The following is a 26,235-nucleotide window of genomic DNA, read 5'->3' as shown; positions in this document are numbered from 1 at the left end:
AGGTGTTCTAGCGCATGAGTCACAAAAAGCTAGTATGCTGGTACAGCAAGTAATCAAAAAGGCTAATGGAATGCTATGCTTCATTACGAGAGGAATTGAACCTAAAAATAAGGGTGTTGTGTTCCAGTCACACACGGCATTGGTGAGACTGTGTGCAATTTTTATCTCCTTATTTCAGGAAGGATGTAAATACATTGGAGGTGGTTCAGAGGACGTTTACTAGATTGATCCCTGGAATTAGTGGGTTGTCTTATGAGGATAGGTTGTAAAGGCTGGGCTTTTTTCCACTGGAGTTTAGAAGAGTGAGGGGTGAATTGATTGAAGTTCATAAGATCCTGAACGGTATCCACAAGGTGTGCGTGGAAAGGATGTTTCAAAGAACAACAAAGAACAAAGAAAAGTACAGCACAGGAACAGGCCCTTCGGCCCTCCAGGCCTGCACCGACCATGCTGCCCGTCTAAACTAAAATCTTCGACACTTCCGGGTTCCGTATCCCTCTATTCCCATCCTATTCATGTATTTGTCAAGATGCCCCTTAAACTTCACTATCGTCCCTGCTTCTACCACCCCCTCCGGCAGCGAGTTCCAGGCACCCACTACCCTCTGTGTAAAACACTTACCTCGGACATCTTGTCCAAACCTTGCCCCTCACACCTTAAACCTATGCCCCCTAGTAATTGACCCTTCTACCCTGGGAAATAGTCTCTGACTATCCACTCTGTTTATGCCCCTCATAATTTTGTAGACCTCTATCAGGTCGCCCCTCAACCTCCTTCATTCCAGTGAGAACAAACCAAGTTTATTCAACCTCTCCTCATAGCTAATGCCCTCCATACCGGGCAACATTCTGGTAAATCTCTTCTGCACCCTCTCTAAAGACTCCACATCCTTCTGGTAGTGTGGCGACCAGAATTGAACACTGTACTCCAAATGTGGCCCAACTAAGATTCTATACAGCTGCAACATGACTTGCCAATTTTTATACTCAATGCCCCAGCCAATGAAGGCAAGCATGTCGTATGCCTTCTTGACTACCTTCTCCATCTGTGTTTCCCCTTTCAGTGACCTGTGGACCTGTACACCAAGATCGCTCTGACTGTCCATACTCTTGAGGGTTCTACCATTCACTGTATATTTCTTAATCTAGGACAAACGTTCGGCACAACATCGTGGGCCGAAGGTCCTGTTCTGTGCTATATTTTTCCATGTTTTCTCTTCCCTACCTGTATTAGACCTTCCAAAATGCATTACCTCACATTTGTCCGGATTAAACTCCATCTGCCATCTCACCGCCCAAGCCTCCAAACGATCTAAATCCTGCTGTATCCTCTGACAGTCCTCATCGCTATCCGCAATTCCACCAACCTTTGTGTCGTCCACAAACTTACTAATCAGACCAGTTACATTTTCCTCCAGATCATTTTTATATACTATGAACAGCAAAGGTCCCAGCACTGATCCCTGCGGAACAGTCCAGAACAAGGGGGCACTGTTTTAAAACTAGGGTTGCCCTTAGAGGACAGTAAGTTGGCAGGTAGTACAAAAATTGGTGGGGTGGTAAATAGTGAGGAGGATAGCCTTAGATTACAGGAGGATATAGATGGGCTGGTCAGATGGGCTGATCAGTGGCAAATGGAATTCAATCCAGATAACTGTGAGGTGAGGCAGGACAAACAAGGCAAGAGAGTACATGGTAAACGACAGGACCCTGGGAAGCACCGAGGATCAGAGGGATGTTGGTGTGCATATACACCAGTCCCTTAAGGTAGCAGAGCAGGAGGATACCGTAATTAAGAAGACAAATGGTTTATATGCCTTTATTAGCTAAGACATAGAGTTTAAGAGCAGAGAGGCTATGCTAGAACTGTATAAAATGCTGATTAGGCTAAAGTATTGTGTGCAGTTCTGGAATCCACATTATAGGAAGAATGTGACAGCACTGGAAAGGGTGCAGAGGAGATTTACCAGGATGTTGCCTGGGTTCAAGAGTGTTAGTTATGAAGAGAGATTGGATAGACTGGCGCTGTTTTCCTTGTAGCAGAGGAGACTGAGGGCGACATGATTGAGGTGTATAAAATTATAAGGGGCATAGATAGAGTAGACAGGAAGAAACCTTTCCCCTTGGTGGAGGGGTCAATGTCCAGGGGACATAGATTTAAGGCATAGGGCAGAAGGTTTAGAGGGGATTTAATGAAAAACCTTTTCACCCAGAGGGTGGTGGGAGTCTGGAACTCACGGTCTGAAAGGGTGGTGGAGGCAGAGATCCTCATAACATTTAAGAAGTATTTAGATATGCCCTGGCAATGTCACAGCATAAAAGGCTATGGGCCAAGTGCTGGGAAATTAGATTCGAAAAGTTAGGTGGTTGTTTTTGTAGTGCAGACACAATGAGCAGGGGTTGTTTAGCACAGGGCTAAATCGCTGGCTTTCAAAGCAGGCCAGCAGCACGGTTCAATTCCCGTAACAGCCTCCCCGAACAGGCGCTGGAATGTGGCGACTAGGGGCTTTTCACAGTAACTTCATTTGAAGCCTACTTGTGACAATAAGCGATGTTCATTTTCATTTTCATGAGCTGTAGGCCTCTGTGGCAGAGATGAGGGCAATTTTCTGTCAAAAGGTAGAGCAACTTTGGAAATCTCTGCCTCACAAGGCAGTGGAAGCAGGACAACTGAATATTTTTAAGGCGGAGGTAGAGAGTTCCTTGTTGGGCAAGGGAATCAAAGGTTATCAGGGGTAGCTAGCAATTTGGAACTCAATGCAAACAGACCATCCATGATCTTAGCGAATAGCAGAGAAAGCTCAAAGGCCGAATGGCCTACTTCCGCTCCTATTTCACATGTTCGTTTATTTGCATCCTTACCTGGTCTGGCCTATATATGACTCAAAACTCTCGACAATGTGGTTGACTCTTAACTGCCCTCTGAACTAACACACTGGTTAGCACTGTTAGCACCGTGTATAGCACTGCTTCCCAGCTCCAGGGTCCCAGGTTCGATTCCCGGCTGAGGTCACTGTCTGTTCGGAATCTGCACGTTCTCCCCGTGTCTGCGTGGGTTTCATGCTAAATTGCCCTTAGTGTTGAGAAATGTTGGGTGGGGTTACGGGGATAGGGTGGAGGTGTGGGCTTAAGTAGGATGCTCTTTCTAAGGGCCGGTGCAGACTCGATGGGCCAAATGACCTCCTTCTGCACTGTAAACTCTATGTAAGTCTATGTAAATGGCCGAACAAGCCACTCAGTTCAAGGGCAATAAGGGTGGGCAACAAATGCTGACCTTGTCAGTGATGCCTGCTAACCATGACAGAACAAAGAAAACAATTAACTTAAAACAAGACAGAGATCAGGGGCGTCATTCTCCGACCCCCCAGCGGGTCAGAGAATGGCCGTTGGCCGCCGTGAATCCCGCCCCCGCCGGTTGCCGAAGTCTCCGGCACCGGATATTCGGCGGGGGCGGGAATCGCGCCGCGCCGGTTGGCGGGCCCCCCCCCGCTCAATTCTCCGGCCCGGATGGGCCGAAGTCCCGCCGATAAATTGCCTGTCCCGCCGGCGTAAATTAGAGTACCTATTTACCGGCGGGACAAGGCGGCGTGGGCGGGCTCCGGGGTCCTGGTGGGAGCGCGGGGCAATCTGACCCCGGGGGGTGCCCCCACGGTGGCCTGGCCCGCGATCGGGGCCCACCGATCCGCGGGCGGGCCTGTGCCGTGGGGGCACTCTTTCCCTTCCGCCTCCGCAAAGGTCTCCACAATGGCGGAGGTGGAAGAGACTCTCCCCACTGCGCATGCGCGGGAAACTGTCAGCGGCCGCTGACGCTCCCGCGCATGCGCCGCCCCGACATGTCATTTCCGCGCCAGCTGGCGGGGCAACAAAGGCCGTTTCCGCCAGCTGGCGGGGCGGAAATCCCTCCGGCGCCGGCCTAGCCCCTCAATGTTGGGGCTCGGGCGGAGCATTCCGCACCTTTGGGGCGGCGCGATGCCCGTCTGATTGGCGCCGTTTTGGGCGCCAGTCGGCGGACATCGCGCCGTTTGGGGAGAATTTCGCCCCAGGTCTGAAGCTCCATGTACTCCATGTAAGGGCAGCACAGTAGCAAAGTGGTTAGTACAGTTACTTCACAGCTCCAGAGTCCCAGGTTTGAATCCCGGCTTGGGTCACTGTCTGTGCGGAGTCTGCATGTTCTCCCCGTGTCTGTATGGGTTTCCTCCGGTTTCCTCCCACAGTCCAAAGACGTGCAGGTTAGGTGGATTGGCGATAATAAATTGCCCTTAGTGTCCAAAAAAAAGGTTAGCTGGGGTTACTTGGTCTTGGGGATAAGGGGGAGGTGTGGGCTTATATTGGGTGCTCTTTCTAAGAGGTGGTGCAGACTCGATGGGCTGAATGGGCTCCTTTTGCACTGAAAATTCTATGAAATACCCACTAAAGGTTGGAGGGCTAATATCACACCACCAAGCTGCTCCTGATGTACTCAGTGTTACGTATTGCTATTAAATAGTGGGCTGGATGTTGGAGAGGGATGTCCCAGATCTGGCCATGAGTTTTAATCTTGTTTCTCATTTCTGTCAAAAGATCACATTCATAGAATCATAGAATCCATACAGTTCAGAAGGAGGCCATTTGACCCATCAAATCATCACCGACCCTCCGAAAGAGCACTCTACCTTGGATCCTTCCCCCGCCCTATCCCGTAACCGAACTTACACATCTGTGGACAAAAAGGGACAATTTAGCAAGGCCAATCCACCTAACCTGCCCATCTTTGGACTGTGGTAGGAAACCCGAGCACCCAGAGGAAAACCACGCAGACACAGGAAGAACATGCAGACTCCACACAGACAGTCACCCAAGGCTGGAATTGAACACAAGGTCTCTGGCGCTGTGAGGCAGCAGTGCTAACCACTGTGCCATCATGCCGCCCATTGTCTCGGTGGGGTGGAACATATTTTTATTGCGCTTCACAAGACATTGCCGTTGTGATGAATAGGCTGAATGGAACAGAGGGTCCTGGTCTCTGTCCATCATTGTCCGTATGTAAGATGGGGAACATTTTTTCACAGTGTGCTCAGGCCTCTGCCTAGCTCTGGAAATGGGAATTCCATGCAGCGAGTGGCAGGTTAAGTGTCATGATCCTCTTACCTGTGTTGTAGTATTTGGTGCAGTATCCCAGGTCTTTCTCATCATTCAGGATGAATTGTGGAAGTGTTAAACCCTCCGCTACTTGGACGGACTCTTTCTCCAGCCACTCGAATACCAAATCATTCATCGTGTATCCAACTAGAGAGAGAGGTCATTAAAATATTACACGCAATTATCCTGTAGAAAATGACCCAGTGAGTGGCAGAAATGCTTAATGGGAGATGTTGTATATTTTATATCTCGGAGCTATGCAGAGATGACACCAGATTATAAATGTGCCAGAACTTTATATGCACAGCGTTATATAATGCTTTAAAATGTCATCAGCATCCTTCCAGCTCAGCTTCTGGTAGATTCTGTGATGTCCGTTTACATTGCTTAGGCTGGCATACAGGCTTGACCAATCAAGTACAGTGAGCATAGATCAGTTCTCGGACTCACATATTAAAACACAGAACAAATGAACCATTGAACACTACAGGAGGGCTTGGATGGTCAGCACAATGAGGACTGAGATTCATGCAAAGGTATATCTAAGGTTTACTGGAACCCCGAGTACTCACAGCTTTCTAGTTGCATTGCACATGTTTGAACATCCATGGGGAAATTCTTCAGGTCCATGGGACATGAAAGGATTAACGTTAGCCTGTGGGCAATAGAAAAGATGGTATAGCATGATATGGTTTGGATTGTTTATAATTTAACATCACTGGTGATACCTCAATCAGACAGTTGTTGAGAATTCAACAAACAAGAGACTGAGCCACACTAGTGTCACAGGTCAAGGGTCAGGTGGCAAAATGTCAAGTTTCATTGGGTTTCTGTAAAGAATCTTGTAAAGATGCAGGAACATGTTTAAAAATAAATATCTTGTGTTCATTGCAAAAGAAAGCAGACCATTGCTCTTATGGAAAGAGTGCAACAAGGACTTATAAGCCAACTGAGAGTCAGATGGGACCTCGGTTTAAAGTCCCATCCAAAAGAAGCAGCTCCGACAGTGCAGCACTCCCTCAGTACTGACCCTCTGACAGTGCAGTTCTCCCCCAGTACTGATTCTGTGACAATGCAGCTCTCCCTCAGTACTTACCGTCTGACAGCGCAGGGCTCCCCCAGTACTGACCCTCTGACAGTGCAGCGCTCCCCAAGTACTGACCCTCTGACAGCGCAGGGCTCCCTCAGTACTGACCCTCTGACAATGCAGCGCTCCCCCAGTACTGACCCTCTGACAGTGCAGCGCTCCCAAGTACTGACCCTCTGACAGTGCAGCACTCCCTCAGTACTGACCCTCTGACAGTGCAGCACTCCCTCAGTGCTGACCGTCTGACAGCACAGGGCTCCCTCAGTACTGACCCTCTGACAGAGCAGGGCTCCCTCAGTACTGAATCTCTAACAGTGCAGCACTCCCTCAGTACTGACCCTGTGACAGTGCAGCACTCCCTCAGTACACACCTTCTGACAGTGCAGCACTCCCTCAGCGCTGACCGTCTGACAGCACAGGGCTCCCTCAGTACTGACCCTCTGACAGTGCAGCACTCCCTCAGTACTGAATCTCTAACAGTGCAGCACTCCCTCAGTACTGACCCTCTGACAGTGCAGCACTCCCTCAGTACTGAATCTCTAACAGTGCAGCACTCCCTCAGTACTGACCCTCTGACAGTGCAGCACTCCCTCAGTACTGACCCTCTGACAATGCAGCGCTCCCTCAGTACTGACCCTGTGACAGTGCAGCACTCCCTCAGTACTGACCCTCTGACAGTGCAGCACTCCCTCAGTACTGACCCTCTGACAGTGCAGCACTCCCGCAGTACTGACCCTCTGACAGTGCTGCACTCCCTCAGTACTGACCCTGTGACAGTGCAGCACTCCCTCAGTACTGACCGTCTGACAGCACAGGGCTCCCTCAGTACTGACCCTCTGACAGTGCAGCACTCCTGCAGTACTGACCCTCTGACAGTGCTGCACTCCCTCAGTACTGACACGCTGATAGTTTGGCACTCTGCCAGTACCAATGTTGGAGAATCAGTGAGATTAATTGGTTTATTATCTGTAGTAGGACTGGATCCTGCATGACCTGCTGACTCAAATGAGAGTGTCCCAGAGTGAGGCACAGGGGACACAAAGCTGTTTTATGTCCACTTCTCAAACAGTTGATCCCACATTAAGTACAAACTGTCTCCTGATGAGCGGCTTACATCTGAAGATGTTAATTGGCATTTGTGAAAGGGAGAGGAGCAGATTGTGCACAGTGACACTTAACAGGCAATTAAAAGAAACCACCTTGCATCGATAAACCACTGCCAAAAATCAATAAATGGTATTGTGGTGGTATGTATTAGGGGTAATACGGTACCTGTGATGCCGAGAGGCTATTGGTAGACAGACACTGGGTCCTGATTGGATCTGCCGCCTGCTGGCTCCACCCAGTAAGGCGGAGTATAAGAACCTGGGTTCTCCCAGCAGCCGCATTCTGTAACTGAGCTGCTGGGGAATAAGTCTGCTTAATAAAGGCTTTGATTGACTTCATCTCTTCTCGTCTCGTGAGTAATTGATTGTGCTACAATTTATTAAGCAGACTTAAAAAGACTATGGAGCTCCGGATCGCCCCGGAGTGTCTGCGAATCAGCCCCCATGCAGCAAACTCAGCGGCCGTATTTAAACACTGGCTAGCGTGTTTTGAGGGATACCTCCGAACTGCCCCCGGCCGGATCACAGAAGACCAGAAAATGCAGGTCCTGCATTCCAGGCTGAGCCCGGAGATCTACACGCTCATCGAAGACGCGGAGGATTTCCCGACGGCGCTCACCATGCTGAAAGGAGTCTACATTCGGCCCTTAAAACAAGTCTACGCACGCCACCAACTCGCGATGAGACGGCAAATCCCCGGAGAATCGCTGGATGAGTTCTACAGCGTGCTGCTAATATTGGGAAGGAACTGCAACTGCCCATCGGTGAGCGCAAACGAACATACGGAGTTCCTAATCAGGGATGCTTTTGTGGCAGGTATGACCTCATCCCAAATCCGCCAGCGACTGCTGGAGAGAGACTCACTAGGGCTCACAGAGGCACGGGCCCTTGCGGCCTCCCTCAAGGTGGCCTCACAAAATGCCCGCACGGCCCCGACCGCGCGGAAGCCCCTTGGGCTCCGTGGACCCCCGCTGTGACCGACCCCGGCACCCCCCAAGGGTGGCCTGCGCGGCCAGAACACTAGACCACCCGGGGGGGGCCCCGCTGCTATTTTTGTGAGCAGTCGAAACACCCCTGGCAGCGCTGCCCAGCCCGCTCGGCCATCTGTAAAGGTTGCGGCAAGAAGGGGCACTATTTGGCGGTGTGCCAGTCCTGGGGGGTCGCCGCAATCTCTGGGGGAGAACGCTTACAGCAGACTCAACCCCCCCCAACGATCCATGTGAGGCCAACGGGCGCCGCCATTTTGGGTTCCGGACTCCACGCGGGGAGGATCTTGTGACCATCTTGTGACCCTCTCGACACGTGCGATCCATGGGCGCGGCCATTTTGTCCGCCCCCGACCATGTGCGATCCATGGACGCCGCCATCTTGGCTGATAGCCAAGGACCCCAGCATGGACGGCTCCACGGGGTCTGAAGAAAACGCCCCGATGCAGCAACCACGACTGGCTTCGGTGACCCTGGATCAGTCGCGGCCCCGGATGCTCCAAACGGCAACAACGACGGTGCTGGTTAACGGGTACGAAACGCCATGCCTGATCGATTCTGGGAGCACAGAAAGTTTTATCCATCCGGATACGGTAAGACGCTGTTTTCTTTCAATCTATCCGAGTACCCAAAAGATTTTCCTGGCAGCGGGATCCCATTCCGCAGAAATCAAAGGGTTCTGCATCGCGAACCTAACAGTGCAAGGGAGAGAGTTTAAGAATTATTGGCTTTATGTCCTCCCCCACCTCTGCGCTCCCACTGTCCTAGGGTTAGATTTCCAATATAACCTCCAGAGCCTAACGTTCCAATTCGGCGGCCCTATACCCCCACTCACTATCTGCAGCCTCGCGACCCTCAAGGTTGAACCGCCTTCCTTGTTTGCGAACCTCACCCGGGATTGCAAACCCGTTGCCGCTAGGTGCAGACGGTACAGCACCCAGGACCGAACATTTATCCGGTCTGAAGTCCAGCGGCTGCTGAAGGAAGGCATAATCCAGGCCAGCAATAGTCCCTGGAGAGCTCAGGTGGTAGTTGTAAAGACCGGGGAGAAGCAGAGGATGGTCGTAGACTACAGTCAAACCATCAATAGGTACACGCAGCTAGATGCATACCCCCTCCCCCGCATATCCGACATGGTCAATCGGATTGCACAATACAAGGTCTTTTCCACCGTGGACCTTAAGTCCGGATACCATCAGCTCCCCATCCGCCCGAGTTACCGCAAGTACACGGCCTTCGAGGCAGACGGGCGGCTCTACCACTTTTTAAGGGTCCCATTTGGCGTCACTAACGGAGTCTCGGTATTCCAACGGGAGATGAACCGAATGGTTGACCAGCACAGTTTGCGGGCCACGTTCCCATACCTCGACAATGTAACCATCTGCGGCCATGACCAGCAGGACCACGACGCCAACCTCTGCAAATTCCTCCAGACCGCTAACGCACTGAACCTCACCTATAACGAAGAAAAATGCGTGTTTAGCACGGACCGTCTAGCCATCCTTGGCTACGTGGTGCGTAATGGAGTGATAGGCCCCGACCCTGAACGCATGCGCCCCCTTATGGAATTCCCCCTCCCCCACTGCTCCAAAGCCCTGAAACGCTGCCTGGGCTTCTTCTCTTATTACGCCCAGTGGGTCCCCCACTACGCGGACAAGGCCCGCCCGTTAATTCAGTCCACTACCTTCCCCCGTCGACAGAGGCCCGCCAGGCCTTCAGCCGCATCAAAGCGGATATCGCAAAGGCCACGATGCACGCAATCGACGAGTCCCTCCCCTTCCAAGTCGAGAGCGACTCATCCGACGTAGCTCTGGCGGCCACTCTCAACCAAGCGGGCAGACCCGTGGCCTTTTTCTCACGCACCCTCCACGCTTCAGAAATCTGCCACTCCTCAGTGGAAAAGGAAGCCCAAGCCATAGTGGAAGCTGTGCGACATTGGAGGCATTACCTGGCCAGCAGGAAATTCACTCTCCTCACTGACCAATGGTCGGTAGCCTTTATGTTCGATAATGCACAGCGGGGCAAAATCAAGAACGACAAGATCTTGAGGTGGAGGATCGAGCTCTCCACCTATAACTATAACTATGAGATCTTGTACCGTCCTGGAAAGCTGAACGAGCCGTCCGATGCCCTATCCCGCGGCACATGTGCCAACGCACAAGTAGACTGCCTCCAAGCCCTCCACGAGGACCTCTGCCACCCGGGGGGGGTCACTCGGTTCTACCACTTTGTGAAGACCCGCAACCTCCCCAACTCTGTTGAGGAGGCCCGAACAGCCATCAGGAACTGCCAAATCTGCAGAGTGCAAGCCGCACTTTTTCAGGCCAGATAGAGCGCACCTGATAAAGGCTTCCCGACCCTTTGAGCGCCTCAGTCTGGAATTCAAAGGCCCCCTCCCCTCCACCGATCGCAACACGTACTTCCTAAACATGGTGGACGAATACTCCCGTTTCCCTTTGCCATCCCCTGTCCCAACATGACCGCGGCCATGGTCATTAAAGCCCTCTGCACCATCTTTACACTGTTCGGTTTCCCCGCATACATCCATAGCGATAGGCGGTCCTCCTTCATGAGCGCCGAACTGCGTCAATTCCTGCTCAGCAAAGGCATTGCCTCGAGCAGGACGACCAGTTACAACCCCCGGGGGAACGGTCAGGTAGAGGGGGAGAACGGTACGGTCTGGAAGACCGTCCTACTGGCCCTACGGTCCAGAAGTCTCCCAGTTTCCCGTGGGCAGGAAGTCCTCCCGGATGCCCTCCACTCCATCCGGTCGCTGCTGTGTACCACAACTAATCAAACGCCTCACGAGCGCCGCCTTGTCTTCCCTAGGAAGTCCTCCTCCGGAACGTCATTTCTGACCTGGCTGGCAGCCCCAGGACCCATCTTGCTCCGAAAGCATGTGCGGGCGCACAAATCGGACCCGTTGGTCGAGAGGGTTCATCTTCTCCATGCAAACCCCCAATACGCCTACGTGGCATACCCCGATGGCCGACAGGACACGGTCTCCCTGCGGGGCCTGGCGCCCGCCGGAACCACCCCCCCCACCCAACACCGATCACCCCCTCCCTCCCGCAGGCGCACCCCAAGGCCGCTCCCGTGCCCGCCCAGGAGTAGTGAAACAGGAACAAACAGCGCAACGCTCCCAGAGACGACAGTGCCCGAGCCAGCACCTGCACCACCACCGGGGCTGAGACGATCCAACAAGGATGACCAGGGCACCCACTCAACTCGTGGAATCCGCGTGACAAAGCAAAACCTGTAAATAATTCAATAGCCCAGTAAAGCGGCAGTGTAAATAGTTCACCGTTGAGATCGATGCACAACACTGTGTTGAGATAATTCCAGTACCAGCTTTGTAAACCCCTACCACCATGTGACCCACCACCCCGCCGGGTTCTTTTTTAACAAGGGGTGAATGTGGTGGTATGTATTAGGGGTAGTACGGTACCTGTGATGCCGAGAGGCTATTGGTAGACAGACACTGGGTCCTGATTGGATCTGCTGCCTGCTGGCTCCACCCAGTAAGGCGGAGTATAAGAACCCGGGTTCTCCCAGCAGCGCATTCTGTAACTGAGCTGCTGGGGAACAAGTCTGCTGAATAAAGCCTTTGATTGACTTCATCTCTTCTCGTCTTGTGACTAATTGATTGTGCTACAGGTATATTTTGCTGATTGATGTCAGAGAGGCAGCACTCAGTGTTATTGATGGATGGAAGCTTCTAGTTACCTGAAGTTTAAGCTAAACATTAATATCTCTGAGCTGTGCACACTGTTAGATATTAATCTTCCACTGCAAGGAAAACATTAAATAATGTAGCTGTAATAATTAAAAAGATAATGTATGTCCTAATCCATAGTCTTATGGAACCAATGTTCTAACAACTCCATTTGCAGGAAGATTAGTTTTGAAAAACTGGGACTTGCATTTATATTTTCATGTTTCCCAAGAATATTGTAATATGTTTCTTACATTATGATATTTCACACTCCAGAGAATGAAAATTACATCAGGAATTACAAACACCCCAAAATCATGAATGGCCAGTGCCCTAACAGATGGTTCGCAACTAAGGCACCTGGAAGACTCCATTGCCTTAGAGTGCAATTAACAAGAAGGGATTTCTATTCACTATTTTGGAGCTAGGGAATTAGTTTAATATCTGGAGGACAGGATCTTTGGTAATGCAGCAGACATGTAATCACACATTCCCAGGATAGTTACAGCACAAGGCAAGATACAGAGCAAAGCTCTCTCTACATTGTCCCCATCAAACACTCGCAGGGTCAGGTACAGCACGGAGTTAGATACAGAGTAAAGCTCCCTCTAAACTGTCCCCATCAAACACCCCCAGGACAGGTACAGCACGGAGTTAGATACAGAGTAAAGCTCCCTCTATACTGTCCCCATCAAACACTCCCAGGACAGGTACAGCATCCCGGAGTTAGGTACAGAGTAAAGCTCCCTCTACACTGTCCCCATCAAACACTCCCAGGACAGGTACAGCACAGAGTTAGATACAGAGCAAAGCTCCCTCTACACTGTCCCCATCAAACACTCGCAGGGACAGATACAGCATGGAGTTAGATACAGAGTAAAGCTCCCTCTACACTGTCCCCATCAAACACTCCCAGGCCAATCACAGCATTGTCTTGGATACAGAGTAATGCTCTCTCTACACTGTCCCCGTCAAACACTCCCAGGACAGGTACAGCATGGGGTTAGATACAGATTCATATTCCCTCTGTATTGTTCCCATCAAACACATCCAGGACAGTTCCAGCACAGGATTAGAAACAATGTAAATCTCTGTCTATATTGTCCCCATCAAACACTGCAGGAAATATACAGCATGGGGTTCGATACTGAGTAAAGCTCTCTCTACACTGCCCTCATCAAACACTCCCAGGACAGGTATAGCACAGCGTTAGATACAGAATAAACCTCCCTTTACACTGTCCCATCAGACACTCCCAGATCAGGGAAAGCACAGCGTTAGATACAGAATCATGTTCCCTCTCACTGTTACAATTTCTCTGTATTTTTTCTGCTTCTTGAGTAGTTTCTGGAACCCACCTCGTCATTCACCTGAGGAAGGAGCAGTGCTCCGAAAGCTAGTGATTCGAAACAAACCTGTTGGATTTAACCTGGTGTTGTGAACTTCTTACAGTGCTCACCCCAGTCCAACGCCAGCATCTCCACATCAAGTCTGCTTTAATGCAGGACTGACAACAATGCCCCATTCCACCACGCCGAGGACAAGGAGGCAGGTCACACTAGTCAGAACAGAGATCAAACTTGATGATCCATAATAGCTGACCGGCCAACTGAGCCAACCAGTCCCCAAGAGTATGATTTACCATGGCAACATCCACTTTTACAGCATGTTGTAGTCAGAAGCTGTGGATAGTGATGGCAGAGTCTCCAATATTTTTCCATCATTAGCTGACATTGTGTGTGTTGCAAAGATATGGGGCGGAATTCTCCACCCCCCCCCCCCCCCCCCCAACGCCGGGTGGGAGAATCGCCCGACGCCGCACGAGTCCCGCCATGCCGTCCCGACGCCCGCATGCGATTCTACCCCCCCCCGCCACAAACCGGCGCGGCGCGAATCACGGCTGGCCGCTGGGAGAATCGCCGCTTGCCGTTGTTAATGGGCGAGCGGCGATTCTCTGGCCCGGATGGGCTGAGCGGCCTGCCCAACACGACAGGTTCCCGCCGGCGGGAACAGTGCAGGAACGCTGGGGGGCGCGGCCTTTGGGGGGGGCGAAGGGGGTTCCTGTACTGGCGGGGGGGCTCAAAAGGGGTCTGGCCCGCAATCGGTGCCCACCGATCGACGGGCCGGCCTCTCTGAAGGAGGACCTCATTTACGCGCCGCTGGTCGCGTCATTTACGCAGCGCCGCTTTTACGCGGCGCCAAGGCCCGGCGCGCGTAAATGACGCGGCGCCGCTCCAAGCCCCCCGGGGGCGGGAGAATAGTGGGCTGGGAATGACCTCTGATGCCGGAGTGAAACATTCCGATTTTCACTCCGGCGTCGGGACTTAGTCTCCCGATGGGAGAATTGCGCCCATGCATGTTGCTTCTTGACCTATGCGTTATGCACCTTCCATCAAGTCCTCTAGTGGGATGTGAACCTGGAACTACTGGCTCAGAGACAGGAAGACTGCCCACTGCACCACCCAATCTCCTCCTCCTTTAGAGCAGCATGTGGCACAGTGGCTAGCACTGCTGCCTCACAGCTCCAGGGATCTGAGTTCAATTCCGGCCTCGGGTCACTGTCTGTGTGGAGTTTGCACTTTCTTCCCATATCTGCAGGGGGTTTCCTCCGAGTTCTCTGCCTCCCACGGTCCAAAGATGTGCAGGTTAGGTGGATTGGCCATAATAAACTACCCCTTCATCTCCAAACGATTAGGTAGGGTTACTGGGATACGGGGATAGGGTGGAGGCATGGACTGAAGTAGGGTGCTCTTTCCAATGGCCGATGCGGACTTGATGGGCTGAATGGCCTCCTTCTGCACTGTAAATTCTATGATTCACTGTACTTAATCTGTAAAATCTTTTATGGTTTTGAGAAACTCCATTAAATTGAACGCCGGACTTCTCTACGGTAAGAATATTCCCAATTCTCCAAAGTCTCCCCTCTAATTGTCTAGATGTGACATGGTGGCACAGTGGTTAGTACTGCTGCCTCACAGGGCCACAACCTGGGTTGGATTCTAACCTTGGGTGACTGTCTGTGTGGAGTTTGCAAGTTCTCCCCGTGTCTGCATGGATTTCCTTTGGGTGCTCCGGTTTTCTCCCACAGTCCAAAGATGTGCAGGTTAGGTGGATTGGCCTTGATAAGTTGTCCCTTAATGTCCAATGGCTAGGTGGGGTTATGGGTTTACAGGAATAGGGGCGGGATTCTCCGACCCCCCGTCGGGTCGGAGAATCGCTGGGGGCTGGCGTGAATCCCAGCGAGCCCATCCCGCGATGGGCCGAAGTCCCGCTGCTGGAATGCCTGTCCCGCTGGCGAGGATCAAATCACCTCACTTCCCGACGGGACTAGGCATCCTGGGGGAGGCGCGGGGTGATCTGGCCCCCGGGGGGTGCACCCACGGTGGCCTGGCCCGCGAACGGGGCCCACCGATCGGCGGGCGGGCCTGTGCCGTGGGTGCACTCTTTTCCCTCCGCCTCGGCCACAGTCTTCACCATGGCCGACGTGGAAGAGACCCCCCCCCCTGCGCATGCGCGGAGATGACATCAGCAGCCACTGGCGCTCCCACGCATGCGCGGACTTCCGCTGCCCAGCGAAGTCCTTTCGGCCCCGGTTGGCCTTTCCCGCCGGCTGGCGGCGCGGGGCTAGCCCCTCAAGGTGAGGGCTTGGCCCCTAGGCACCTTTGGGGCGGCCCGACGCCGGAGTGGTTCACGCCACTCCATCCCACCGGGACCCCCCGCCCCGTGGTAGGGGAGAATCCCGCCCTAGGTGAGTGAATGGGTCTCAGCCGGGTGCTTTTTCGGAGGGTCGGTGTAGACTCAAGGGGCCGAATGGCTACTTCTGCACTCAAGGGATTATGTAATTCTAAAATTCTGTAATTCTACTTACTGATTATTATTGATAACAACAGCTCATTATTCAGTGACGGTTAACACTGCTCCGAATAGGTCCTGCTGGTAATTCCCGGTGTCACCCCTCACCTGATGCTGTACAATACATTCCCGTTTTTAAAGATCCGCAGGAGTTTGTTGTCAGTCGTCACCTCGTGGAAGTTGGCTCCTTTCTCATTGGCGAAAAACAGGTCGGGTTTCCAGATGGAATCCAACATGGAGGGGTCGAGGTCGAGGGAGTCGTCTGGGTATTCACTGTAGGCCAGTCGAGGGTCATTCCACTGTTGCCGTAAGAAGACATTGAGTCTGTAATCCTTTGGAAAAATAACAGGCCGTCATATCAGCTGATTAAAGTGGATAGATGGTGTGAGGCGCTAACAAGTCTCTATTACATAATTGTCACATTTTTAACAAAACATGCCATTTTGCCCAACACCATGTGCTAGTTTTGTCCACATGATTCTCCTCCCAGCTTAACTCAACTCACTCTGTCAGCACAGCCTTCCATTGCTTCCTCCCTCATTTGTTTTTCCAGCTTCCCCTTCAATGAAATAAAAACCGAAAATGCTGGAAAACTCATCAGGTCTGGCTCACCCTGTGGATAACACTTCAAACCCAGTACAACTCTCCTTCAAAACTGAACGTGGCCCCTTAACTCACACCACATGGAAAAGAAACAGGAATGAATACAGTTATCTTCCTCCCCTCATCTGGGTCAGCTCCACTCTCCAATAACCCGCCTGAGAGTGAGTCTTAAAGTTCCCACTCTGAGTGAGAAAGTTCCGGGTTTAGATAGCGCTCTGGGGAGTGGAGACCAGAGTTCGGGCTTGACATCCAGTGGAGATTTTCTCATTTGGGGGCTGTGGGTGATCTCCTTCATGGTACGGGATGGACGAGGCTGTGTAGGGTTAGCTTTCCCATCGCCGGCCGTAGAGATCACTAATGAGGGGGTTTTCGTGTCGTGACGTATGGATCCTCCAGTCCATCACATTGGCCCATAACTTTCAACCAACGATGGCCCACTGGAATTACAAGATTCTAACGGGCATTTTCCTGCTTTTGAAAACTCCAATGGCCGGAGCTGATAGCGGGGAGGAGGGGGGGGGCGGGGTTGTGGGTAGAGCGTTGGATGTCGGGGGTTTGGACGGGGGTGGGGGGAAGAAGATGGGTGGGGCTCTTTGGATTTTGGGAGGGTTAGGGGGATATCGGAGTTCATGGTTGGTGTGTGGCTGGATTGGAGGTTGGGGTCGGAGGTCAGGGGAAATGGGGGGCAGTCGGATGTCTGAGGGGTAAGATTCGACATCTGGCTGTGGGGATTCAGGGAAGGGTCTGGCTAGTCCAGCTGCATCGAGTTGGGGGAGTCAGGTCATGGGGCAGGGGGGTGGCCGGGCCAGTCAGGTTGGGTCGGTGGGGTCCAGCCATGGGAGGCAGGGGACAGGTTAGGGGTCGGGAATACGGTGGGGGTGTGTGATTATTTTGGGGGGGTGGGTTGCTCCTGGGTAGTGGGGGTTGGGTTTGTGGGGGAATCCCTTGCAGATCAGTCTGGGTATTTAATATAGTTACGCAAAAGTGGTGTTATTTCTTCCAAATCTTTCAGAATAACTATTGGATAAAACTGGAAGAACCATTTGAAGTTAATGATTTAAATCCATTTATTAAAAGTTCATTCATGTGTGTGGGCTGAAGGGGGGGTTCTGAGATGAGACCCCTTAAAACCGGATAGCTAGGATAATACTAGAATAGCTCTACAAACTAGTTTATTGAGGATTAAAAATAATTTTATAAAGTATATCCAGTAATCATTATTAACCACTAAACATGAATTGCTAGAACATAGCAGTAAAAGGCACTTAAACTCTTGCTAATAGTAGTGGCTGCAATGTATGATAGGAATTAAGCTAGCTAACTTGACCACATTCCTAAGACAGATAGAATCGGACTGAAATAATGTGATCAGCAATAATACAACCAACTCAATAAGCAGTTCTTATCAGTAGCTCCAGCATCCTGCGTTCAGACAGACAATGGTATGGGCAGGAACCACACTGAGATAAGGGAAATGGGAGTAGGGGGGAGCAAGAGACATTGAATGCGAGGGTCTTGAAAAACAACAGATGGCCAGGGAACAGGATGCGGCTAAATCATGAGCTAATCACGCAGTCACCATGCTTCCTCAAGTAAAATTCATTGGTCAAGGCAAAATCTACAGCTGCAAGATTTGGATCGAGTCCAACTGGGTTGGGCTACTGATTTTTGGAAATTGTATAACTGTTGAATCTGAAGTAATGTAAAGCAGAGTGTTATTGGCATTTATCCAAATCTCTCTCCCTTGTACATTGGCCAAGCTTGGAAAATAAAGCCATTTTAACCAGAGTTGCTGTCTCTGTGGATCTTTGTGTTTAGCTGAGCCATAACTAAGCGGGAAGGTCACCATCTAAAAGCCAGCTCAATATTCAGTCACTGAAAATGCTCCTAGATGGGCATTGCTGGCTGGGCTTGTATTTATTGTCCATCCCTGAGGGCATTTAAGAGTCAGTCACATTGCGGTGGTTGTGGAGCCTCATGTAGGCCGGACCAAGTAAGGACAGCAGACTTCCTTCCCTAAAGGACATTAGTGAACTAGCTGGGTTTTTATGACATTCGTTTCATGGTATTTTAATTCTATTAGACTTATAGTTCAAGATTCTATTTTATGTTTTGTTATTCACATTGAACCATCTGCGGTGGTGGGTTTTGAACTCAGGTTCCCAGAGCATTACCCTGGGTCTTTGGATTACTAGTCCAGTGACAATACCATTACGCCAGCGCCTCGCTTCTGTCAGATGGTTCCCACCGCAACGCAATTATCCAGGGAAGTTAGTGCTTCTAGGCAATTGCCGGGTAAACCCTTACCTGGGACCGTCTGAAAGGGATTCCCCAGTGCATCTTCATGGTATCCCCCAAATCCGTCACTGGGGAGACAGGAGGTTACAGAGCACTCTTTTACAAAGGAAGGCTGAGAAGCAATGAATCTGTGTGAGTTCTTCAGTGAGTTTTCAGTATTCCTCCCCTTCTCACTGTGTGCCTCGCAACAATATGGTGATGACCATGAAACCATTGTCAATTGTCATAAATACCCATCTGGCTCACTAATGTCCTTTAGGGAAGGAAATCTTCAGTCCTTACCTCGTCTGGCCACATGTGACTCCAGACCCACGCGGCAATGCGGTTGACTCTTAACTGCCCCGCTGAAATGGCCTGGCATGCCATTCAGTGCTGCCTAAGGAGCCGTGGTGAGTTCCTGCAGTGCCCCTTGTAGATAGTACAGATGGCTGCTACCATGCGCGAGTAGTGGAGTCAGTGGATGTTGAAGATGGTGAGGATGAGGTGCCAAACGAGTGGGTTGTTTTTATTGGATGGTGTCGAGTTTCTTGAGTGTTGTTGGAGCGGCACTCATCCAGGCAAGTGGGTGCATTCCATCACACTTCTTTGTCTGTGGTGGGCAGGCTTTGGGGAGTCAGGAGGTGAGTTATTGTACGCAGGATTCCGAGCCTCTGACCTGTTCTTCTAACCACAGTATTTAGATGGCTAGTGCAATTCAGTTTCTGGTAACCACCAAGATATTAATAGTGGGGGAATTCAGTTAATAGTATTACCATTGAATATCAAGGGGAGATGGTTGGATTCTCTCTTGATGAAGATGGCCATTACCTGGCATTTGGGTGGCAGGAATGTTACTTGTCACTTATCCACCCAAGCATGAATATTGACCAGGTCTTTTTGCTTTTGGACATGAACATGGGTGCTCTTTCCAAGACCGACGCAGACTCGATGGGCTGAATGGCCTCTTTCTGCACTGTAAATTGTATGATTCTATGACTACTTCAGTATTTGAAGAGTTGTGAATGGTGCTGAACATTGTGCAGTCATTAACGAACATTCCTACTTCTGACCTTATGATGGAAGGAAGGTCATTGATGAAGCAGCTGAAGGTGATTTGGCCTAGGACACTTCCCTGAGGAACTCTTGCAGTGATGTCCTGGAGCTGAGATGATTGACCTCCAACCACCACAAACTTCTGTGCCAGGTATGACATCAATTCCGCACCCCCCACCTTCCCCCACCGCACCCACACCCCAATTCCCATTGACTCCAGTTTTACTCGGGCCTCTTGATGCCATACTCTGTCAAATGCTGCCTTGATGTCAAGGACAGTCACTGTCACCTCATCTCTGGATTCAGATTTTTTGTTCATGTTTGAACAAAAAAGCTGATAAGAGGTTAGGAGCTGAGTGACCCTGGCAGAACCTAAACTGAGCGTCCGCGAGCAGGTTATTGCTGAGTACGTGCCGCTTGATTGCACCGTTGATGACCCCTTCTATAACTTTACTGAAGATTGAGAGTAAACCGATAGGGTGGTAATTGGTCCGGTTGGATTTGTCCTGTATTTTGTGGACACGACAGACCTGGGCAATTTTCCACATTGCCAGGTAGATGCCAGTGTTGCCATTGTACTGGAACAGCTTGGCTAGGGGTGTGACAAGTTCTGGAGCAAAGTCTTCAATATTATTGCCTGAATATTGTCAGGGCCCATAGCATTTGCAATATCCAGTGCTGTCAGCCGTTTCTTGATATCATGTGGAGTAAATTGAATTGGCTGAAGGCTGACATCTGTCAGTCGGCTGGGGACCTCTGGTGAAGACCGAGATAGATCATCCACCTGGCACTTCTAGCTGAAGAGTTTTAGCGAATGGTTCAGCCTTATCATTTGCACTGATGTGCTGTGCTCCTTCATCAATGAGAATGGGGATATTTGTGGAGCCTCATCCTCCAGTGAGTTGTTTAACTGTCCACTGCCATTCTCAACTGAATGTGGCAGGACTGCAGAGCTCAGATCTGACTATTACTTGCTGCTTCTGTGTTTGGCAAGTAGCCTTGTGTTATAACTTCATCAGTTTGACACCTCATTTTTCGGTATGCCTGGTGTTGCTCCTGACCTGCCCTCCTGCACTCTTCATTGAACCAGGGGTGATCCCTGATAGAGAGGCAGATATCATAGAATTTACAGTGCAGGAGGCCATTCGGCCCATCGAGTCTGCACCAGCCCTTGGAAAGAGCACCCTATTCAAGCCCACACCTCCACCCTATCCCCATAACTCAGTAGCCCCACCTAACCTTTTTTTGGACACTAAGGGCAATTTAGCATGGCCAATCCACCTAACCTGCACATCTTTGGACTGTGGGAGAAATCTGGAGCACCCGGCGGAAACCCACGCAGGCGCAGGGATTACGTGCAGACTCCGTACAGACAGTGACCCAAGCCGGGCTGTGAAGCACCAGTGTCGAGTAAACATTTTGGGCTCTTGTCATTTTGGTACTGAAGTAAATGTAGGGTGGTCCATTCAATTTTATTACTCGTGACTTTTCTGTAGCCATTTTCAGGCATTTCATAGAATTTCGGAGGAGAGTTATGAGTGAAGCATATTGGTGTGGGTATGTAGTCACATATAGGCAGCCCGAGGTTCAGCTCACTTAGTTTCAAAATTGAGTGGGTCATTCAAACACATTGCGGGGGGGGGTGATTTTCCAGTCCCGTTACACCGCAGCGCAAATCCCTTTATGCCTGGAAACTCCTGCGAGAGGGCTATAACAGGATTTGCGCCCAGGAGATCTTGGCCATTTCTTGGGAAAATTCTGCCCAAAGGCAATACCCATCCTGAACTCTCAAAACGACAGCGCAGGTCATCTGAAGCAGCAGACCCCTTTGTTCGGAAAAAAGAATTCTGAACTTGTGGAAGTTACATGAAGAGAAATTATTTTGGTTGCGTGATTTCAAAGCCCAGCAGCAGCAGCAGGCAGGCAGTCAAAAGACATTGAACGACGTGCAAGTCTCCATGTAGCCAAAGCAATAAACAGCAATAGCATGAAAGTGGGAGAAGAACACTCCCCAACCTGTTCACTTGGGAACCAACCCCATTGAAATTCACCTGCAAGAAAACTTAGAATCCTCTGCTTTCCCAGATTTCAACTTTAAAGCCCCCTCTGTCTAAAAGAAAAACGACAGGCTTGCCACAAAAGAGACTGAGATAGTTCAAAGTTGCAAGCTTTACCGTCAGCTGTATCTAACCTTTGTGTGAGCGAGAGTGTACATGAGATGAGTGAGTGGGATATTGCGTTCAAAGATCCAGCCAAATAATAATAAATAACTTTTAATTTAAAACTCACAAAAATCTTGCTGCTATAATTGTTTTATTCGCGCACACTCATTCAGCGGGTAGTTAAACACAGATCACTTACATATTAACATACTGAAAAGAGGCAGAGTAAAAGAACACAAGTTCAGTCCGTCACAGCCACACTCTGTAAGGTAAGAAGTCTTACAATACCAGGTTAAAGTCCTCACAGTGCTCCGAAAGCTAGTGTTTGAAACAAACCTGTTGGACTTTAACCTGGTGTTGTAAGACTTCTTACTGTGCTCACCCCAGTCCAACACCGGCATCTCTACATCACACTCTGGAAGGGCGGTGCATTTCTTTGCTAAAAGGGCATTGGTGAACTGGATGGGTTTTTAATGACAATCTGTCGTCTCATAATCAGCTTTTCTGAAACTAGCTGGTTTTTAAATCCAGATTAATTAATTAATTGGAGTTAAATTCCCCCAGTTGTCTCCTGAATGTCAAGTCAGCTCAGTAACATTGTCAGTATGCTGCTTTTTCTCAGAGTTTTCTCGGAGGAAGAAATATTGGCTAGCACTGGGCTGAGCTCACCTGCTTTTCTTCAACATAGCGGGGTACTCTATATCCACCCGAGAGGGCAGGCAGTTTAATGTCTGATCTGAGAGATAGTGGGCAAGATTCAATGGCCTCGTCCCTCCCAACTTGTTGACATGATAAGGCCATTAAATGTGGGAGAGGCTTCTCGCGAGATTCACGATGCTCGAAACATCTTGCGAGATTTAACTGCGCGCGATCCAGATTAACTTATTTAAGTGAGCCATTAGGCTCATTTAAATATACTGTGCCATATTCTCCCGGGCCCTGGGACCTAACAGCCGTACCAGGGTGACCTCACCAGGGTGCCACTTGACTCTAGTTTCCACAAATGTGGACTGACCGTAACCGCACATGGAGGAGTCTCTCAAGTCATTAGAGACCCATGGGTGGTCGGGCTCTGGGCACAGAGGTACCCTCACACACCCGCCGCCATCCTGGCACTTTTACAGTACCATCCTGGTACTTCCAGGATGCTCGGGTGGCACTGGCAGGGTGCCAAACTGGCAGTGCCAAGCTGCCCATGTACTAGGTTGGCCATGCCCAGCAATGGCCTGCGTTTAAGAGGTGGGGGAAGGAGGGGTTTGAGGACCCCGTAAGAGGTAAGTTGTGTGCAGCAGGAGGGGCGGGGGGGGGGGGGGGGTTCGGAGGCCGTGATGGGGTGGCTGAGGGAAAGTTAAAAGATCAGGGAAGCATTTAAAATGGCGCCCTGATCCGCAAAAACACTTCCTGTACTGGCAAACTGAACTCACCAGTGCAGGAAATTATGTAATGCGGCCTTAACTGGGTATTCCTCACCAAGGCCCCCAAAAAAGTCAAAGTGCTATTCAATAGCGGTGTCGTTCTTGGCACTACACCCCGAAACTGGATTCTGTTTCTGTACCGTGAATTCGCGCCCAGCACCTCGAACAGTGCAGCTGCCAACAACCCACAAACTACAATGTCAGCTTCAACCAAAACCCCTCACTGCAGGAAAGGTGATCGAAAAAAAAGCAGAGAGTGAGGGTTGATGAAGTGATCAGTGTCACTATCTGCCAATCTCACCCAGTGTAGCACCATCGATCACACACGAGGCGAGACGTAGAGAACTTCAATCGAGGCTTTATTGAGCAGACTTGTTCAGACTTGTTCCCCAGCAGCTCAGTCACAGAATGCAGCTGCGGGGAGTAAACCGGGTTCTTATACCCCGCCTATCTGGGTGGAGCCCAGTAGGCGGCAGATCCAATCGGGACCCAGCATCTGTCCTCCAATAGCTCCTCGGCATTCATGGTGTACCGTATTACCCCTAATACATACCACCACATTCTCCCCTTGTTAAAAAAGAACCCGGCGGGGTGGTGGGTGGTATGGTGGGAGGGGTTTACAGGGTCGGTGCCTTAACCATTGAACTATATACAACCATGCCGCTTTTACTGGGCCACCGAATTATTCACATTTTACCCGATTAGCGGCGTTAACTATTTACAACAATGCCGCTTTACTGGGCCACTGAATTATATACAACTTAAGTTGACTCGATGAGTCGAGATGGTGCTCTGGTCGCCCTCTCCGATCGTCGCAACCCAGGTGGTGGTGGTGGTGGTGCTGGCTCGGGTCCGGTCGACTCTGGGAGCATCGTGCTGTCCCTCTCTGTTTCCCTACCGTTGGGCGGGCCTGGGAGGAGAACCGATCCCCTCAGGAAGGGGGTGGCTGTGGGGTGCACCGACGGGAGTGAGGGGGTGGTGATTGGTGTTAGGGGGGTGTGGGGAGCTCCGGCGCGTGCCAGGTCCCGCAGAGAGACCGTGTCCTGTCGGCCGTCTGGGAACGCCACGTAGGCATACTGCGGGTTGGCGTGGAGTAGATGTACCTTTTCCACCAGTGGGTCTGATTTGTGCGCCCCCACATGTTTCCGGAGCAGGATGGGTCCCGAGGCTGCCAGCCAGGTCGGTAGTGACTTTCCAGAAGCGGACTTCCTAGGGAAGACAAGGAGGCGCTCGTGCGGCGTTTGGTTCGTGGTGGTGCACAGCAGGGACCGGGTAGAATGAAGGGCATCCGGGAGGACTTCCTGCCAGCGGGAAGTTGGGAGATTCCTAGACCGCAGGGCCAGTAGGACGGTCTTCCAGACCGTTCTGTTCTCACTCTCTACCTGCCCGTTCCCCCGGGGGTTGTAGCTGGTCGTCCTGCTCGAGGCTATGCCCTTGCTGAGCAGGAATTGACGCAGCTCGTCACTCATGAAGGAGGACCCCCTATCGCTATGGATGTAGGCGGGGAAACCGAACAGGGTAAAGATGGTGCAGAGGGCTTTAATGACCGTGGCCGCGGTCATGTCGGGGCAGGGGATGGCGAAGGGGAAACGGGAGTATTCGTCAACAACGTTAAGAAAGTACGTGTTGCGATCGGTGGAGGAGAGGGGGCCTTTGAAATCCAGACTGAGGCGTTCAAAGGGACGGGAAGCCTTTATCAGGTGAGTTCTATCTGGCCTTAAAAAATGCGGTTTGCATTCTGCACAGATTTGGCAGTTCCTGGTGACTGTTCGGACCTCCTCGACGGAGTACGGGAGGTTGTGGGCCTTTATAAAGTGGTAGAAGCGAGTGACCCCCGGGTGGCAGAGGTCCTCGTGGAGGGCTTGGAGGCAGTCTACTTGTGCGTTGGCACATGTGCCGCGAGATAGGGCATCGGACGGCTCGTTCAGCTTTCCGGGACGGTACAAGATCTCATAGTTGAAGGTGGAGAGCTCGATCCTCCACCTTAAGATCTTGTCATTTTTAATTTTGCCCCGCTGTGCATTATCGAACATGAAGGCTACCGAGCGTTGGTCAGTGAGGAGAGTGAATCTCCTACCGGCCAGGTAATGCCTCCAATGTCGCACAGCTTCCACTATGGCTTGCGCCTCCTTTTCTTCTGAGGAGTGGTGAATTTCTGAAGCGTGGAGGGTCCGGGAGAAAAAGGCCACGGGTCTGCCCGCTTGGTTGAGAGTGGCCGCCAGAGCTATGTCGGATGCGTCGCTCTTGACTTGGAAAGGGAGGGACTCGTCGATGGCGCGCATCATGGCCTTTGCGATATCCGCATTGATGCGGCTGAAGGCCTGGCGGGCCTCTGTCGACAGGGGAAAAGTAGTGGACTGTATTAGAGGGCGGGCCTTGTCTGCATAGTGGGGGACCCACTGGACGTAATAAGAAAAGAAGCCCAGGCAGCATTTCAGGGCTTTGGCACAGTGGGGAAGAGGGAACTCCATGAGGGGGCGCATGCATTCAGGGTCGGGGCCTACCACTCCATTACGCACTACGTAGCCCAAGATGGCTAGACGGTGGGTGCTAAACATGCATTTCTCCCTCGTTGTAGGTGAGGTTGAGGGCGTTAGTGGTCTGGAGGAATTTGCGGATGTTGGCGTCGTGGTCCTGCTGGTCGTGGCCGCAGATGGTGACGTTGTCGAGGTACGGGAACGTGGCCCGTAAACCGTGCTGGTCAACCATTCGGTCCATCTCCCGTTGGAAGACTGAGACTCCGTTCGTGACGCCGAATGGAACCCTTAAGAAGTGGTATAACCGCCCGTCTGCTTCGAAGGCAGTGTACTTGCGGTTACCGGGGCGAATGGGGAGCTGGTGGTAGGCGGACCAGAGGTCCAC

General features: G+C 51.2%; 1 protein-coding gene across 2 annotated transcripts in view; it reads right to left on the bottom strand.

Annotated features, from left to right (window-relative positions):
• The window catches only part of LOC140420875 (glycine receptor subunit alpha-4-like), a 168,458-nt gene that overhangs the window by 38,046 nt on the left and 104,177 nt on the right, over nt 1-26,235 (bottom strand). For both annotated transcript variants that reach the window (XM_072504974.1, XM_072504975.1), the window contains exons 4-6: nt 15,972-16,195; nt 5,690-5,772; nt 5,127-5,264 (exon numbers count right to left, since the gene is read on the bottom strand). In XM_072504974.1, coding sequence (XP_072361075.1) covers nt 5,127-5,264; nt 5,690-5,772; nt 15,972-16,195 — 445 coding nt within the window. The remainder of the gene's footprint in view (nt 1-5,126; nt 5,265-5,689; nt 5,773-15,971; nt 16,196-26,235) is intronic.

This window comes from Scyliorhinus torazame, chromosome 5 (genome assembly GCF_047496885.1).
Source record: "Scyliorhinus torazame isolate Kashiwa2021f chromosome 5, sScyTor2.1, whole genome shotgun sequence".
Lineage (NCBI taxonomy): Eukaryota > Metazoa > Chordata > Chondrichthyes > Carcharhiniformes > Scyliorhinidae > Scyliorhinus > Scyliorhinus torazame.
This window is presented reverse-complemented; position numbering and strand designations above follow the sequence as displayed.